Here is a 16,088-nt window from a genome sequence, read left to right on the forward strand (position 1 = left end):
GAGTTTTACACTTCATGCAGCGTCGCCTCGGGGGGTGGAGGGAGGGGGGTGTTGAGCATCGGTCCTTCACCCTGAAGTTTCTTCCCTCGGGGGGTGGGGGGGGGAATTCATGTTTTCGCATCCACCTGAATAATGTGCAGTTGCGCCACTGAGCAGAACCTCCACTGATCCTCATGACTCAAGGGAATGCATATACCAGAAACCCAAAATGAGGCCAAGATATGCAAATCCTGGCATCACAACTGCACCGCCTGCACAGATGAGTCAGTGTGAGCATTTTCTGCCACACGTCGTTTCAAACTAAGATTGATTTGTTTATCTTCCACATGTGTAAACATAACCCAGAGAGTCAGTTTGCAATAAAGATTACATGAATCATATAAAAGATAAATGAGGTGGTTACCATGAGGGAGTAGATGTAGATCAGAATCAGACTCAGGGTCATGACCACGTTTGCAAGGAGAGAAAAGGGAGCCAAGAACTTCAGGTTGGGGGTGAAAACCAGGAGGATGAAGAAGGGCAGGAAGAAGAGCATGTAGATCCGGGAGTCGAAACTGGGAACCAGGACATCCGTCTGGTTGGTGTGGTTCACCTGGCAGCTGAAGGTGGTGGCATTGGCTGCTTCCACAACCTGGAAAAAAACAAGTGATTAAAAAACGAGTCAAAAAAACTGCCTTTTATGCAAAAAAAAAAAGTCAAAAAGCAGAACCATGTTAAACCAGGAACAAATAATTGTACTTTTCTCCCAAAAAAATACAGAAAAAAAAAGCCCAAAGACAAACTAAAAACCTGAAGAACTATTGATAAATAACGCTTTGATAGTCCAATTCAAATCTAATCTAAAAATATAAGCTTCATTGAATGTCTTCTACAGGAGAAAAATAGTACCTCTCATAGACAATTAACGAAAGGATGCTACCCTCTAGTGGTGAGAAGATGCACAACAAGAATTAAACGCCATGCTTCTTCATCAGAAATGTCAGCGGTTATCATACTGAAGCATTTTTCACTAGTTCCTAAAGATTGTAAGGCAAATAAAATGATCACGCATTGGTTTCTAAAGCCTGTTAAAAAATTCCAGACAAACAAAAAATTGATTTGTAGTGAAAAGTTCAGAAGTCAAAGGTCAACTCATTCCTGTGACGTCACGGCAACCATATTTCATCACACGCTTTTGAGAAAAGGAGAAAAAAAGTTGAACAAGTTTTCTTGATTACATTCAGATTTTCCTCAACTGAGAGTTAATTAACAACCAGGATGAAATCTAAACGTGTGAGCAGGAAAATGGGCACACATTGAGATGTTTTATAATGTTTTCTACTGATGAGGACAATGTAATGCTTTTTGTTAAAGCTAAAGGGATAAATACTACATAAATGAGTGAGAGTGTGAGGATATTTTTAATCATTATTATTTTATAATGCGAAATCTGAACATCCTTTGTAACCTGAAGAGGAATTCAACCAGCATTTCCTGGGTTTTTCCACCTAGTCCTGCTGTTAAGGCAAAACCAATAGCTGGTACTGACCTTCTAACTTGTATCTGTATAACCTTTGAATGATAGGATCCGCAAACAGATCCTTTCAAAACTCTGTAAACTTCCATTCTAAGTAAAGGTGTCTTTGTTCGACCTGAGAAAACCTAAAGCTGATGATCTGAGTAAAGAGATCCAGCTCTGTATGTCTACATTTCTGCTCTTTCTAATCCAGGAGTTCAGGTGATTTAATATCAGCGGACAAGGTGACCTGAAATGCCAACAGGGCAAATATTATCCTTAAATATTCTCATGTGGGAGCAGCAGGAGAGACGGTTCTGAATGTAAAAGCAGGTGTGGTAAGGTGTGTATGTGTGTGAGTGGTGAGAACCTGCTTGAGGTTGTCACTAAGGAAGACGAAGTAGACGCAGCAGAAGCCAATCTGAGTGATGATGAGGAACAAGTTCACCGTCCGACTGAGAAACAAGAGACAGAAGGGGAAGCGCACAGTCACATGTCAGCCATTATTTACCAAGTTTAAAGCTTTCGTAACTTTAGATTATCTTCTTTGTTTTGCTTGGACTAACTAAATTTAGTTTGTTACATTTGTTTTACTCTTAAAAAAACACACAAGGACAATAACTACAATATTTCTTTGCAAAAAACACTTTAAAACTACAAATAAATGTAATAAATTTCAAGATAAGATTTTGCTGAAGACAATCAAAATAAACAGTGTGATAAGGTATTCTAAGTTTTCTAGTAGCATGAACTACCACTTCTTTTCTGTTTTCAGTAAAAAACAATTATATTTATATCATGTTCAACATTTTGTTACAAATTTTATACTTAAATACCATGAAACCATAGTAATTCTCCTGAGGTTTATGCCTAAAGCAGATTATTTTTCTCATGCGTTGATAAATAAACCCTTGATTTCAGAAGGGAGTAGAAGAGTGTCTGCTTTCTTTTCAACATGCATCTGCTTATTTCATAAAAAAAAAAAAATTATAGTAAATTTTCACCGACTTCAATCAAAGTTTTCTGATGAGACAGTACATTTATTTTTTTGTGTAATAGGAAAACTTTGCCTGGGATATTCCTGGGTTTGAGTAAAGACATCAACATCGTAACTGTTTCTTTTTCCTCTCACCTTCCCCATCGTGAATGCCTCCTCAGCCACGACACGTTTTCCATCCCGTACTGCATCACCTCTCCGTAGGTCATAGATGGCCGGTTCATCCTAGGAAAAACAGCAAATGGAGCAAGAAAGTGAAAACTAAATGTAGAAAATGTTGCTCTGTAACTGAAAAGTACGGAACAATTGGCAGGAAATGAACCCAATAATACAGCACAGCTTTAAAAATTAAGGTTTGGAAAGAAACAACAAACCAAGAAATGGAAATCACTGGACGAATGCTTTTTCCACCTACATAAAGGTAAATATTTAAACATACAATTCAGTGTTTGTGTTTGGTTCTCTATGAGAGGAAGTGATGACTCTGCATTAAAGAAAACAGAAGAGTCAAGTTTCCCTGAACGTAGTTGTTGGGCAATTTCAGACTGAAATGGACGCATTTCCTGACTTCCTTTTAGACTTCCTTGAAGACTGTCTTCATTCATGCTTCTGATCCGGTTAATCTCCTTTAACCCGAGTGGCCAGGGTACAGGAGATCTTTGTATGAACTCAGCAAAGGTGGACAGATGGAGCATGGGCTGCAGCTTGCAAACTAGTGAAGACACAACAACACCTCACTAACATACAGGACCCCCAGGGACTTAATGGTTCAGCGGCAAGGAATGTTAAAAACAGCAGCAGCACAACTCCCAGCTTCTGATTAGTCGAGCTGATTACATTCAGCATATACATGGTGTTTGGGATTTGTCTGGCAGTGTTGACGAAAGTGTGAGAACACACACGACGAGCTGCCAAAGGGCTCCTGATTACTGAGCAGAAAATAGAGACCTACTGGAAAGTAATCTGTCAACAGGAGCTGGCAAAACACACAATGAGCCAAACAAGTCTGAACTGAGCGACTGATACAGACAGGAAATGCATCTTTAGGTTTCAGTTACAGTGACCAGAAAGTTAAATAAACACAATCTAAAACAGAGAAAAAAGCTGCTTTCTGAGTAGAGCATGGAAACCAAACATCCTTTTAAGGTGTGCACATAAGTGGAATCACTTATGGGGTTAAATTAATTGCATTAAATTGCATCTGCTCTCCACCCTCCTGTGTGAAACCTTACACAAGAAAATGTTTAACGTAAGCCCACTTTAAATGCCAGTAGTTGACTTTCAACGTGCGGCTGAAATATAGTTTTTACTTACTTTGCGCTGAGGTGATGAGAACATTTCACCAGGAGCATCATGCAGTGGACTGCGATGATTCCCATAACCAGGAGACTGACGGGTCCAAGCTGGAAACAAGAAGACGGAGCTGGATAAATAATCTAGGTTTCTGCAGGTTTCACCAATTCAAAGTTAAGACTTTTTAAGACTACCATTAAAGGAATGGTAGTCTATATCTCTACAGAAACGTTTAAAGATTGTCCAGCTAACAGCCGATAGATTTACACTTATCCATGATAGATGCAAAAAAGTTAACTATCTACCTAGTTTTTGCTAGCTATCTAGAAAGGGTATGTTAGCAGTGAGTTAGCGGTAGCCTCAAATGTTTGGAACCACTGAATGAAATGATGATGTCTGAGTGCCACTCAAACGTTTGACTGACAGAAAAGTCCAGTGAGAAAAAAAAAAATGTAGAATATACAAGAATAAATAGTTCTGGCAAAAACAACATTTAGGACCAATGATTAATGAATTAAAGGCCAACTTACCTTTTTAAATAAATTTAAGATATTTTAAGGCCTTAATTTAAAAAAAAAACACACATGAACTTATTAACTTTTAAGGATGAGCAGACAAACTGAACAAGTGTTATAATTAAATAACCAAATAACAAATTCAGCTAATAGTAATGTGTTTGGACATGGAGCGAACCCACCAATCCATAGAGAGAACATGCAAACTCAATGCAAAAAGAACCCAGGCTAGGATTCTTGTAGCACTTAACTTGCAGCAAGAACCTACTTGCTTCAAGTTAAGTGATACTCAGAGCATCTAAACTCTAAACACAAACTTAAATGTGTGGTTCTAAAATATAAACAAAACTTAACAAGCAAGGCTTTGCTTATGTGGTTTTCACGTAAGGAAAGCCTACGTGGAAACCATTCAGTGTTTCAAAAGCTCATGTTCTCAAGATGCAGACAGGAATTTAACAGACTTGAAATCTGGAGCGCTGAAACATGATCAGTCCTGCTCAGCCTCGTCTCATCTTCAACAAAGCCAGAACATGAGAAGTTTAGGCGTGGTTTAGTTTAACAAGGAAGCCACTTACACACACTGCTGCACTTAAAAACATACAAATGAGATGATTGAAGGGTAGAGGCAATATGCTCTGGGAACTTAACTCCACTGTCCTAATCAGTAATTAGTTTGGCATGCTGTGTGACTGAACAAGTTTGAATTGTTAAAAACTTTTTTTAAACCACTTATTGTAGGAAAAGAGAAAAAGAGCTGCAATATTTTTCCTAGGAGCCAGAGTTTTGTAGCAGGCATACAATTATCCTTACTTCAAAAGAAATAACAGGACAGATTAGGAGTGTCTGTGCATTAGTTTTTTCTGAGGCATTGTGACAACTACTCTATAAAAGTAGCTCATAGAGCTTTGAAACGCAAACCTCTGATATGAAACATGTGCTATTTACATTCTGACAACCAAAACAGAAAAAGTTAAAGGATAAAATAAAACAATTAGCATATACCCATACTAAAACAGCTTATGTGATCAAACACCACCAGGACTAAACAAGTCATATACAGCATTGTGACTACTGACAGGTGAATAGAATAAGACTCTTCTCTTGTTTCTGTTGAGAAGCAGGACAAATGTCAAGAACATTTTGCCCTCAGAAATAAAATGCTTGAAGCACAAAAAACTTTATAATATCAGATTAGACTGTAACAATTTGTACAAAAATACATAAATGAATGCAAGGACTGGTACTTAACTCCCAACATTGAAGATACAATGTTCTAATTTAAAACTAGATGCTGTGTTGAACTGAGAGATTATATTTTAAAGAGAAGATGAACCTCCTCTTTTACAACAGCATGAAGTTTCCATATAATTATTAGAAATTCAATAGCTATAAAACAGGCATTTTTACAGTTTTTTTGAGCAAACCATGAATTGACTGACTGGCAAAAATAAACTTGTCACCAGTTCGATCTTATAAGAACAAAACTGAAAACTGATGTCTTGATTATCTTGATGTATGAAGTGACTTTCATATTCTTCAGAACAACATGCAAATAGATTCCTCTTTAATTGTTGCACAATCAAGATTTCTTATTACATCGACCACAATTTGTCACTTTAATGCAGGGGTGTCAAACTACAGTCCTCAAGGGCCGCTGTCCTGCAGTGTTTAGATGTGCCACAGGTAAAAAACAGTGGAATGAAATGGCTTAATTACCTCCTCCCTGTGTAGATCGGTTCTCCTGAGCCTTGCTAATGACCTAATTATTCTTTTCAGGGGTGGTGCAGCAGAGGCACATCTAAAAGTTGCAGGACAGCGGCCCTTGAGGACTGGAGTTTGACACCCCTGCTTTAATGCAATTGTAGATGTTTTGTTTTGATACCAGGTGCCTCTGAAAGTCTGCAAAGTGCCACTGCTGCGTCTCTGTCTTTCATCCAGCTGAAAGGGACGTAAGCAGAATCTAATTTTTAAAGGCCAGGCCTCTGGTTTTACCTGGAACGATTGGACAGTAGCATCTTTGTGCTTACCACCAGTCCAGCGTTCTTGACAGCCAGAGGCAGGCCCAGCAGACCAGTACCGATGTTCCCCTTCAGAAGGTGGATCAGAGTCTGACAGAAACTGAAAAATGGCAGAAAAAAAAACAGCTTAGAAGCTGTTCTGAGTGACAGTTCTTAGTGAAATGTTTGAATGCATTTCACTCACGAGGTCCCTGTTCTTCCCCCGATCCGCTCGTAGTTCCGCTGGGGTCTGGATGGCCCAGGAGGAGACGGACACAGAGCGTCCAGTTCTGACGGGTTCTGGTCAGAGAAGAGAGAACCTGCCACACAGAGGAAACGAGTGAAGAGAAAGACATTTACAGAAGACAATTAGAGCTCTAGAAAATAAATACATATTGAAATGTTTGTCAACTTTATACTCATATACTTATGTGTACAGTCAACAGCACGTAACACAATTATATTTTTTCTTTTTCTATTCTTAAATTACTCCCTTTTGCATGTAAACCACACAGTTTGGGCTGAGTGTGTGAAGCTAGAAAATAAGGTCTGTGTAAACATTTCCATCCGCTCATGGTGGGAATGAAAGTTATTAGTTTCAGGCTTTTAATTATTTTTTTATGATTAAATGATAACATACATCAATCAACTTTAGTGAATACATGAAGTGTGATAAATACAGAAATTACAAGCACAAAATTAAATCTAATAGTTGCTGAAATGTTGCTAAGCAAGTTGATCACTTCTCCCAACAATTCATGACAATGATGGGGAGTATGTTAACTTTGGCACAAATCTTTATTGATCTTTAACAGAAATATATTCCATGTTTCTTCATATCTTTACATCCAACTGCGTCGAGGTCTTGCTTGCAGGTTCACCACAAACAACTCTTTCATGTAAGAGAAGTCATGTGACAAACCTATTTACAGGAAATAATCTATTCTATTTGCGGTTCACAAGAGATCCCACACGTACGTTTCAATTCAAAACTGAAGATACGTTTAGACGCTGAGCATGCAGAGGGAAGAAAATACAGATACATTCATTCTGCTGGAAGTTTACCACCTCATTTGTTTGATATCTAGTGTGCACCGAGGTCAGTGCTCATAAAAATAGATAAACTGAAACCTCATGACTTCATCAGAAACCAGTTTAATGCAGAGATTCCAGTCCTTTTGGAGGGCAGCTGACTCTAATGAACTAGAAACACAAGACTCTTTTTTGGTCATGCAGAAAAGGAACAACAATAAGAAGCTCTGCAGCTGCAGACTGATGCATGCCTGCTGACATATTTTCAATAAAAACACCAGACGGGTCACCGCAGCCGCAGCAGCAGCAGCAGCAGCAGCAGCAGCAGCAGCAGCTCGACTCCAGAAAATCAGCACAGTTCGTTAGCTACATTGGAACAAAGAATTTGTCATCACAGTGTGAAGACGGACTTTAAAATGAAAGGGAGGTCCATCTTTAAAGCATCCAACCAGTCAGAAACCTGTTTATTAAAACAGCAACGTTGATACTCGTGACTCTGGCACAACAAGAATAGTCGGAGGTTTGAAATGAGAAAATTAAGTTTGCTGGTGTTTGAAAATTGTGTGAAGAACAAAAGCTACATTTTAACTCAAAAAGTTTTGAGTTAAATGAATATAGACTGAAAAAAAAAGATTCTTTTTGGAGGCACCCTACTAAAAACATTTTAGGCCCAACTTCGCTATCAAACTGTTGTCTCATGTTACTCAGAAAAGTAAGACATGTTTCACAGAGAGATTTAATCTACAACACTGACCAGACTAATAAACATGCAAACCTAAAATGCTCCATTTGTCTCTGTCATTCTTATTGGTAATGACAAGCTAAAATTCTGAATATTTGTATTTATCACACTGGAGCATTAAAAAGCATATTTAATATACAAGAATATTATGTGATGGGGAAGACTAATAACTAGACTGTTCAACACATACTTACCAACACCCTCCACAAGACGTTGAGCCACAAAATGCCATTGCTAAAGAAGGTTTCTGTTTTCAAAGTGCTGTGTCACGGTATATTCAAGAAAGGTTAAGTGGAAGGAAAAACGTACAGTAAAATGGGTGAGCGTCATGGACTTAGAATTTTGTCCCGATATTTTGTGGCAGCATAGTATACTAAAAACTTTAGTTTCTTAAATTAATTATCTTATTAAAGATATTATAATTCATTGAGATATACACGTAATAATGAAACAAACATTTGTGACCTCCTGCCGAAGAAGACACAAGCCAGCCAGGCCATCAGACCGATCTCATCAATGAAACGAAAGCTGCTTTGATGATTCAATGGGATTACAAGTAATCTGTCTGCGACCAAGTTCATTCTGTCTCCTACTGCAACAACAAAAAGAATATTTCACCTTCCAAGTTTTATGATATTGATTACATATTCCTTACCGTCTGCTCTGCCATCCACGTCGCTTGATGCCATCATGGTGGGTCAGGTGGCGCTCGCGGGTGAACGGGTGTCGTTTCTCCCAGCCTCACGGATCCCGACGCAGCACGGATAAACGGCTCAGCATCGACAGCTTCTAACTGTGAAAACATGGCGATGATTAGATGCAGCAACTCCAAGAAAACACGAAGAAGTTCCAGCGCAAAAGCAGATTGTGTAAAATATTGCATTAATAACTGCATCTTAGATAGGATGCAAAAACAGTGGAGAAAGTATAAAAGTCCTACTTTTCCAACGTCTATAAAAGTCTAAAATTCTTTACCATGAATTAAAAGAACTGCATAATAATTAGAGCAAAGTTTCTGACAATTTACTGACTTCTTCCTGTCAGAACTGAACATGTAAACAGAACGTGAGCGTGGACCTCACATGCTTCTTTATGCCAGAACTGTTGTTATCAGAATGCTGAGCTCAGCACCTGACCTGACCATGACGGTCCTTATTCTATATTTGAATGTTCCTGTGGAGAAAAAACTTGATGACTGAACAGAATGTGTCTGGAACAGAACAGACTCAATATATGTAAACAGAACATGATTAAAAGGAAAAAAAAAAAAAACACCTGCACAGTAAATTATAACCTTTCACTATTTCTCTTGAAGCAAGAGAAAAAAAGCAAAGTGCTAAGGAAGTATTGATCTTGGTAAATGTAGCACAAATTGACCAAAAAGCACCTTAAATATTCTACTGTTGTACTAAATTTTAATTATTTTTCATCTGCAGGTAAAATCAAAATAACCTGACTTTTCCAGTTATCAAAGCACAATGAAAATATAAATATTCTGTGTGTTTTAGTAGATTTTATGCTAAACTTCATTTTTTTCTTTTTTGAATGGAAACGAAGCTTGCACCTGTTCAAGCAGGTCTAATATTTCACACATTTTGGCAAAGAAAAATACCCTCCTACCAGGCCCCAATTGCATTTATCTGATCCACTGAAATAGAGTGCTAATCTCTAAGTGCCTCTCCCATCTTTAAAGCTCCTGCAGTCACTATCAGGGAGTATCCAGGCCAAATAAATCCAGATGTTATGTAAGACGAGCACAATGGATGGAAATTCAAACAGATCCCGTTTGGCATCTGCTGTGTGATTAAACAGGACTTTGTTTGAAGATTCTGCTGAGCACCTGTCTGTTTATAGCTGCAAAAAAGACAAAAGTCAAAAGGTTTAGGAAACAACCTGTTTGCATATTTAGCAAGCAGAACCGTTAAGAAATCAGGAACAAACAGGAATTTTTAAACCACAACTTCCTGTGTAACAAAGCAGTATTTTCTAAGCTAAAGTCTAACACAGGAGTTCTTAAGTGCAACTACACTGCAACTTTTACATGTATCCCTTTTCCAACACACACATTAAACGAATGGCTGGTTAAAAGAGCTGAAGAATCTGCTGGTGAGGGAATTCAGCCACTTTGTGCTGGAAATGAGATGCAGTTAAAGTTGCAGAATAGTAGCTGCCGAGGACCCTGGTGTGGCAAGACTGTGTGTGCATGACAGAATGTATAAAAATAATCCACCGTGAAAGAAAAATAAAATTACAAATTCCAGGGAGATGGAAATGTAGCGTTAAAACCTTTTTTATTTTTAAATGATTGTATTTATTTCAGAAGATTCCATAACCCAGGTTACAGGGGAAATACCATCAAATTGTTAATGAATGATAAAACAAATCTATGTCTTTATCTTCTCTCTATGTAGGCATTTGTCTTTAAAAACAATATACTGAAATTTTAAAAAGTAGCAGTTTCCAACCCTTAGAATATTGCTTGCTCCTGATTACAATAACAATTTTAGTTCTTGCTTACAAGAGCTAAATTTGTAAAAGCTTGTATACTTTTCTGATTGCAAAAAACAGTGGATTAAGTGGAAACTAAAATAAGTGGTGGCAGAATCATGCTGTGTGGAGGCCATCCATTATTCGTGTTAAGGCAATGTTTGAAAAACTACATTTGGGAAGTTAAACGCAGTATGTCTGCTATTTAGCACATAGCTTATTCTACATTTATGATTAGAATGAAAATAGAAATGACTAAAAGGTATACATAACATTGTAAAAATTATAAAATTGATTAAATCATCAATGTTAAAGTGTTTTAGTAATAGGAATTGCTGTTTTTATTTTATAATAACAGTGATATAATCATGTTGGACATTTTAATGTTGTTTAACGTTTTCCATGATACAGTCTTATTTTTATTGAAGATCATCCTGCTTTCAGAAAGTCACACCAGATCATGACTAAGCACGTACCTTGAGCTAATAGATGTGTGCATTAATCCACGCAACAAGGGTGAAAACATTGATCTTTGGGGTCAAACTTCTATAAAATAAAAAGAGAAACTATATCCCAATCTTAAATCAGATAACTCGCTGTCAGATTAGGGTGCGGCCAAACCACAGAAACTTTGTGTAAGACTTAATTTCCAGTTGAAAACATTTTCCAGTGAGAGTCGTTCTCCTTTCATGAGAGCAAGCAGACATACAAGCTGCAGACCGTATGCAGATTAACACGGTAATCCTATCAATATTGCCGGTAGTCTTTGGCCAGGAAGACGTGCAGGTTGTCAAAGCGGACATGAAGCTGATAAACGGGAAAACGATCAAGTGAATCATGTTTTGAGACAACGAACTGCCACGGGCTAAAGGTACCGGCCGGGATAAATCAAAGCTAGGAAGTCGCCAGGGTGGGATGTACATTTAAATATGAGATACACTGAATTGCCAGCTTCAGACGTTGTCACTTAATAAAACATCAAGAATGTAGAGTATAGAGAGACTAAACTGGTGTACCGCAACCAGATGGCGTTAGCCAACATTAGCTGAAGGTTTCGATGCCATCTTTGTGTTCGTAAACAGCAGTTCGGGTCATCATAACAAACCAGCATACCTTAATGATATATCTCGGCCTCCGTCCCTCTGCTTTCCTGCTTCAGCCTTTATCTGGATGACCTGGCCGAAGGAGCTCCTACGCTCCTATCACTGTTGAAAAAGAGCGCTGACCGAGGTCCTGTTCACAGATTGCGACCTATAACTCGGTTGTGTTCAGCAAGCCAGCAACGAGGTCACATGACACGAGTTCCCGGCCTACGCAACCGGCTACGTTGGACGTTCTCTTGTTATTGAGACGGAAACCTCTCCAGTAAAATAAGGACGTTTTCGGTTTTTTATCTATCATGCATTTGAGGGAAACGAAAATTATAACTATAATATTAGCAGATTTTGGCACAACTAGCTAAATGAATAAATGTTACAGAGTTTGCACTGCTTTCTTCCAAAGTAATGTTGTTATTATTTTTTTTATTATTATTGTAATATAATTTAAAAAGCTTTTATTTCGAAAAACAAAAGCGGTTAGGATCAGCGCCATAGAGAGACACGGTTAGGATGATATGGTCAGTGAGAATTTAAAAACTATTTTCGGGCGAACCATTAACCCAAAGTGCCTAAAAGAGATAGGAGTTTAAGACCCTGATACAAGTTTTTTAAGATTTTACTCGAAAATGTTGGACACATATTTATTTATTTGATATAACTGAATGGCTTCCGTAAAGTTTTTCAAAATAAAATGAAAACTTGGCACACCAGAAGTGTGTAGCTCTACGTCTTATTGTTTTATTTAATTTAACATGTTTTGCTTGAACTTCATATGCCAATACGTAATATGTCAACATACTTTTTTTTTTTATAAGCAAACCAAAATTCTTCACTGTACATTGTCTTTTATTACTTTACACCCTTTCAATACCGGATATCCTGTTATGCTGCTATACTTAGCTTGAAAGTGGTCAATCAGGCAGGTAGTATCCTTTTTTTAGGTTTATGTAGTCTTTTGCGACATTTCCAAGTTGATAAAAATCAAAAGAACAGAATTGGTCAGCTCGCTAAGCGCGACACGTCACTGACAATATGACTGTGAGTTACTTTTAAGTAATTTCAGCTTGTTCCTGGACGTCTTTTAGCTTTAGTACGTGGCAAATGCTTTTAGTTTAGCCATCAACAAACTAAGACTCCATACTTCCTCAGCTGGGCCGTTATTAGTCACGGGTTATGTAACAGCCACTCTTAAAATAATAAGCCAGTTCATTTAGCATAAAGAATGTTTAAGAATTGCCGTCATCACAACAGATGATATTCTGGGTTGTAGTTGGTTCATATAAAGGGGAACAAGGTTGCTATAATGTCTAGGAATTTTGGGATTTAGCTGTAAATATGTTTGTGTCTGGACCAGTATACTTGAAAACATTTGTATTTTTAGACTTTGTTCTATTTTACGTTGCTTGCTTGAGGAATGTCAGATTACCACCCACCTCCAATTAGATAATTTTTTGTCTTCTTTCTTATAAAATGATGACCTTTTTTTTTTACTTCATCTACCACTATAGACGTGGTAGATGAAATAATCAATAATTAACCTGTTTTTAAAGAACCACAAATGTACTTCTTAACAAATTAGAACAATATCAAAGAGTCAATATAATCCCCAAGTTCAAATGTACTTCAAAAGAAATTTCCTTAACCTTTTGCTGAAAATTGCTACATTTCAATCATCTTAAATTGTTTTTCTCAGACTTTATTGCAGTAGTTTTCTTTTCATCATGAAATTCTAAATTTACAGGTAAATAAATTCTCTGTCTGTCACAGAAGCACGAGTTTGAGGTGGACATGACCTGTGAAGGATGCTCTGGAGCCGTTACTAGAATCCTCAACAAGCTTGGAGGTAATAAGACCTGCACATCTGTCATCTTCCGTTCCACTTTCATTTCTGGTTTCACTGAAAGCACTGGCATAGCTTCACCTCTTATTCCTTCTGATTGTTTTGTGGCACTCGTCAACTGCACAAAATGAACACGTTTACAAATAATATCGATGTTAAAAATGTTGTGCAGGAAGTTTGTGTTTTACAGGAGATGAAAAGGAAAATAAAAAACTAATAACATAAAAAGACACAGAACTCGTTACAATTGAAGAAGAAACAAAAAAGACAGAAATTACAAAGCATTACATCTAAACAGGAAATGGAGAGGAAATCGTTAGGGAGATGTTCTATGATTGACTTTGTGTGAAAATGCATTTGCAATGGTTAGGCAGGATGACAATGATCCAAAACACTCTGAAATGCCCCCTTCTGAATGGATGAAAGCCATTGTAGTTTTACAAATGGCCTAGTCAAAGTCTGGACTTAAATCTTAATTAAACGTTGTAGCATTAATCACAAGCCATTCATGCTTAAAAATTCTGCAATTAAAAATGATTCTGCAAACCAGATTGTGCCAAAGTTCCTTCATAGCAACATAAAAGATTCATTGAAAGTTGTTGCTCTCTTATTCTATGTAATATTTTTTTTCTTATTTATTTTGTACAAATTCATTTTCACTTTGTCATTAAACTGGATTTTTTTTGGCAAGGTTTTTTTTTGTCATAATATCCATATTTTGCTGATCATTACAGATTTGTAAAAACAATAAAATGGTAAAACATCCATTATTGTGAATAATTATTAGAATAGCAAAACTTTTTATTGTCCCACATTGGGGAAATTCAGGCATAACCATGGTAAAGTACGTTTTAAAAGCACCGTGTGTCTAGATACCGAATTATATTTAGTTTTATGACAACTTGCAGTTCTGTGCAAACAAGTCCTAATTTGAGTTTTGTGAGAAGGTAATTCATATCAATGCAAACGGATCCTTAACACTGCATGCCGGAGACAAATCAAGAAATGCTTACAGGCAGCTTGTATCGCCTCCACTCGTGACTTCTTTGCTCCGAGTGTTGACTCAGCCGCTCGGTCACCTGATGCTGAACAGCTTGTTTGTTTCACTTTTATTTGACTTGGTCATTAAATTGTTTAGAAGCCAAATTTCAGTTCCCTTTTTCCATTGTGTTCCAGTCCCACATGCTAAGCTGTGATTTTTCAACAAGATAAAAGAAAATCTATTCTTCAAATCCTCCTTCACAGTCATGTCAAAGAGGGCTGAAAAATCTTTCACTCATATTAGAAAGAGAAGCAAAGAGGAATTAAAAGAGGAATTTCTGTTTGTTTCCAGTCAGTGGAACAAACATCGTTTCTACTTCTGTTTCTGCCTCTCAGATGTTAAGTTTGAGATCGACCTGCCCAAGAAGCTGGTTTGGATTGAGTCGGACAAAGATGTGGACGTTCTCATGGAGACGCTGAAGAAATGTGGAAAGGAAGTCAAGTACAACGGCACTAAATGAAGGAGTCTGCTTCATATGTTTAACAGGTGACACTGTGCTGACAATAAGATAAAGTCCATGTCCATGTTAATGATTTCTGTAAAGACCTTTAGCTTCTTCTTGCTTGGTGTATTTGTGAATTAAAACATAATGTGAAAAAAATCTGCATACATTTAATGCTTCTGAAACTGTTTTAACTGTATCCATTACTTAAAAGTGAAATGTTGAATTATGTTTTGTTTTAGGAAACCCTGCTGGTGCAAAGCAAAGAATTAAGCTAGACTTGAAGTTAATTACCAGGAGACCCCAAAGGTGCCACTCCTCATCAACCCATGTGCTTGGAAAAGATCTGGGAGGCAAACTCTCTCTCTCAGATTGAGGCCCCTCATTTCAAGCTGACAGTTGACAAATAACTCTTGGTGGATGATGTTATCATGGATTCAGGTTTGGAAAACAGAAAAAAAACCTTCTAATTTCTGTCCTGGATTGATAGATCATTGGATGGTTTTGTGGTGGCATAAAATTTAGTATTTGAAATCCTGTTTGTTGTTCAATTTGCTATAATTTCTGCGTTGTGTTTTGGGCCTTAGTGTAAAAGCCAAAGTGGGACGCCCCTGTTTGGATGACTTTCAGTTGAAGCGTAAAGAGTGTCTCACTGTCTGTGGTGGACATCCTCTTAAACCTGCAAAACGATCCTGTTAGTCTTCCTTCAGAGCAGTTCAAGAACATTCCCTGTATCCGTTTTAAATAAAATGAACTGTTGCTCCTTTTGCTTTTACATTGACTCAATATTATTGACAGCAAATGTTATCTGACACTACCTCATGGATAATATCTAATCCAATATAATTTGGGGTGAAAAGATAACCATGTTTTTACCGTTTAAGAACTACCACTTTTTTCACTACAAATCAGTCATCACATAAATCATAATCATGTAGATTTGATAACCGGCATCTGTGTATTTTTACATATAGTTTGCTCTGGGTTTTGTTTATGTTACCACCTTCCTTCTGGCATAAATTTGATTCTCAGAATGTCTTATTCACGCACAACTGAAATAAAATCAATTATGTGTCAAACCTGTCTGCATATTTTATTAGATGAAA

At 37.3% G+C, this 16,088-nt stretch overlaps 2 protein-coding genes across 3 annotated transcripts; one reads left to right on the forward strand and one right to left on the reverse strand.

Moving 5' to 3' along the window:
• Window positions 1-334: 334 nt before the first annotated feature.
• On the reverse strand, window positions 335-11,876 carry slc36a1 (solute carrier family 36 member 1). The gene is made up of 8 exons (XM_015036291.1): window positions 11,672-11,876; window positions 8,727-8,864; window positions 6,503-6,617; window positions 6,328-6,418; window positions 3,807-3,895; window positions 2,628-2,717; window positions 1,866-1,950; window positions 335-631 (listed from the first exon to the last, which is right to left on the reverse strand). Exons 2-8 carry the CDS (start codon window positions 8,761-8,763, stop codon window positions 350-352), a joined length of 789 nt encoding a protein of 262 aa, XP_014891777.1. The 5' UTR covers window positions 8,764-8,864; window positions 11,672-11,876; the 3' UTR covers window positions 335-349.
• Window positions 11,877-12,529: 653 nt separating this feature from the next.
• On the forward strand, window positions 12,530-15,444 carry atox1 (antioxidant 1 copper chaperone). 2 transcript variants are annotated; one of them, XM_015036294.1, is made up of 4 exons: window positions 12,530-12,696; window positions 13,426-13,501; window positions 14,876-15,002; window positions 15,225-15,444. In XM_015036294.1, exons 1-3 carry the CDS (start codon window positions 12,691-12,693, stop codon window positions 14,998-15,000), a joined length of 207 nt encoding a protein of 68 aa, XP_014891780.1. In that variant the 5' UTR covers window positions 12,530-12,690; the 3' UTR covers window positions 15,001-15,002; window positions 15,225-15,444. The 2 variants fall into 2 exon arrangements, with proteins under 2 accessions (XP_014891780.1, XP_014891779.1); XM_015036293.1 differs by having other exon boundaries at window positions 12,534-12,696; window positions 14,876-15,026; window positions 15,225-15,244.
• The last annotated feature ends 644 nt before the right edge of the window (window positions 15,445-16,088 follow it).

This window comes from Poecilia latipinna, unplaced genomic scaffold (genome assembly GCF_001443285.1).
Source record: "Poecilia latipinna isolate Pla-1442-1.1 unplaced genomic scaffold, P_latipinna-1.0 Scaffold364, whole genome shotgun sequence".
Lineage (NCBI taxonomy): Eukaryota > Metazoa > Chordata > Actinopteri > Cyprinodontiformes > Poeciliidae > Poecilia > Poecilia latipinna.

Excerpts from the sequence above, each read along its gene's own strand:
- slc36a1 (XM_015036291.1), bottom strand. The coding sequence starts at position 8,763 with ATGATGGCATCAAGCGACGTGGATGGCAGAGCAGACG. Across the intron at positions 6,618-8,726 it reads CGTGGATGGCAGAGCAGACG|GTTCTCTCTTCTCTGACCAG; the intron begins GTAAGGAATATG and ends TCTGTGTGGCAG. Across the intron at positions 6,419-6,502 it reads GGGGGAAGAACAGGGACCTC|TTTCTGTCAGACTCTGATCC; the intron begins GTGAGTGAAATG and ends GCCATTTTTCAG.
- atox1 (XM_015036294.1), top strand. Across the intron at positions 13,502-14,875 it reads AATCCTCAACAAGCTTGGAG|ATGTTAAGTTTGAGATCGAC; the intron begins GTAATAAGACCT and ends TCTGCCTCTCAG.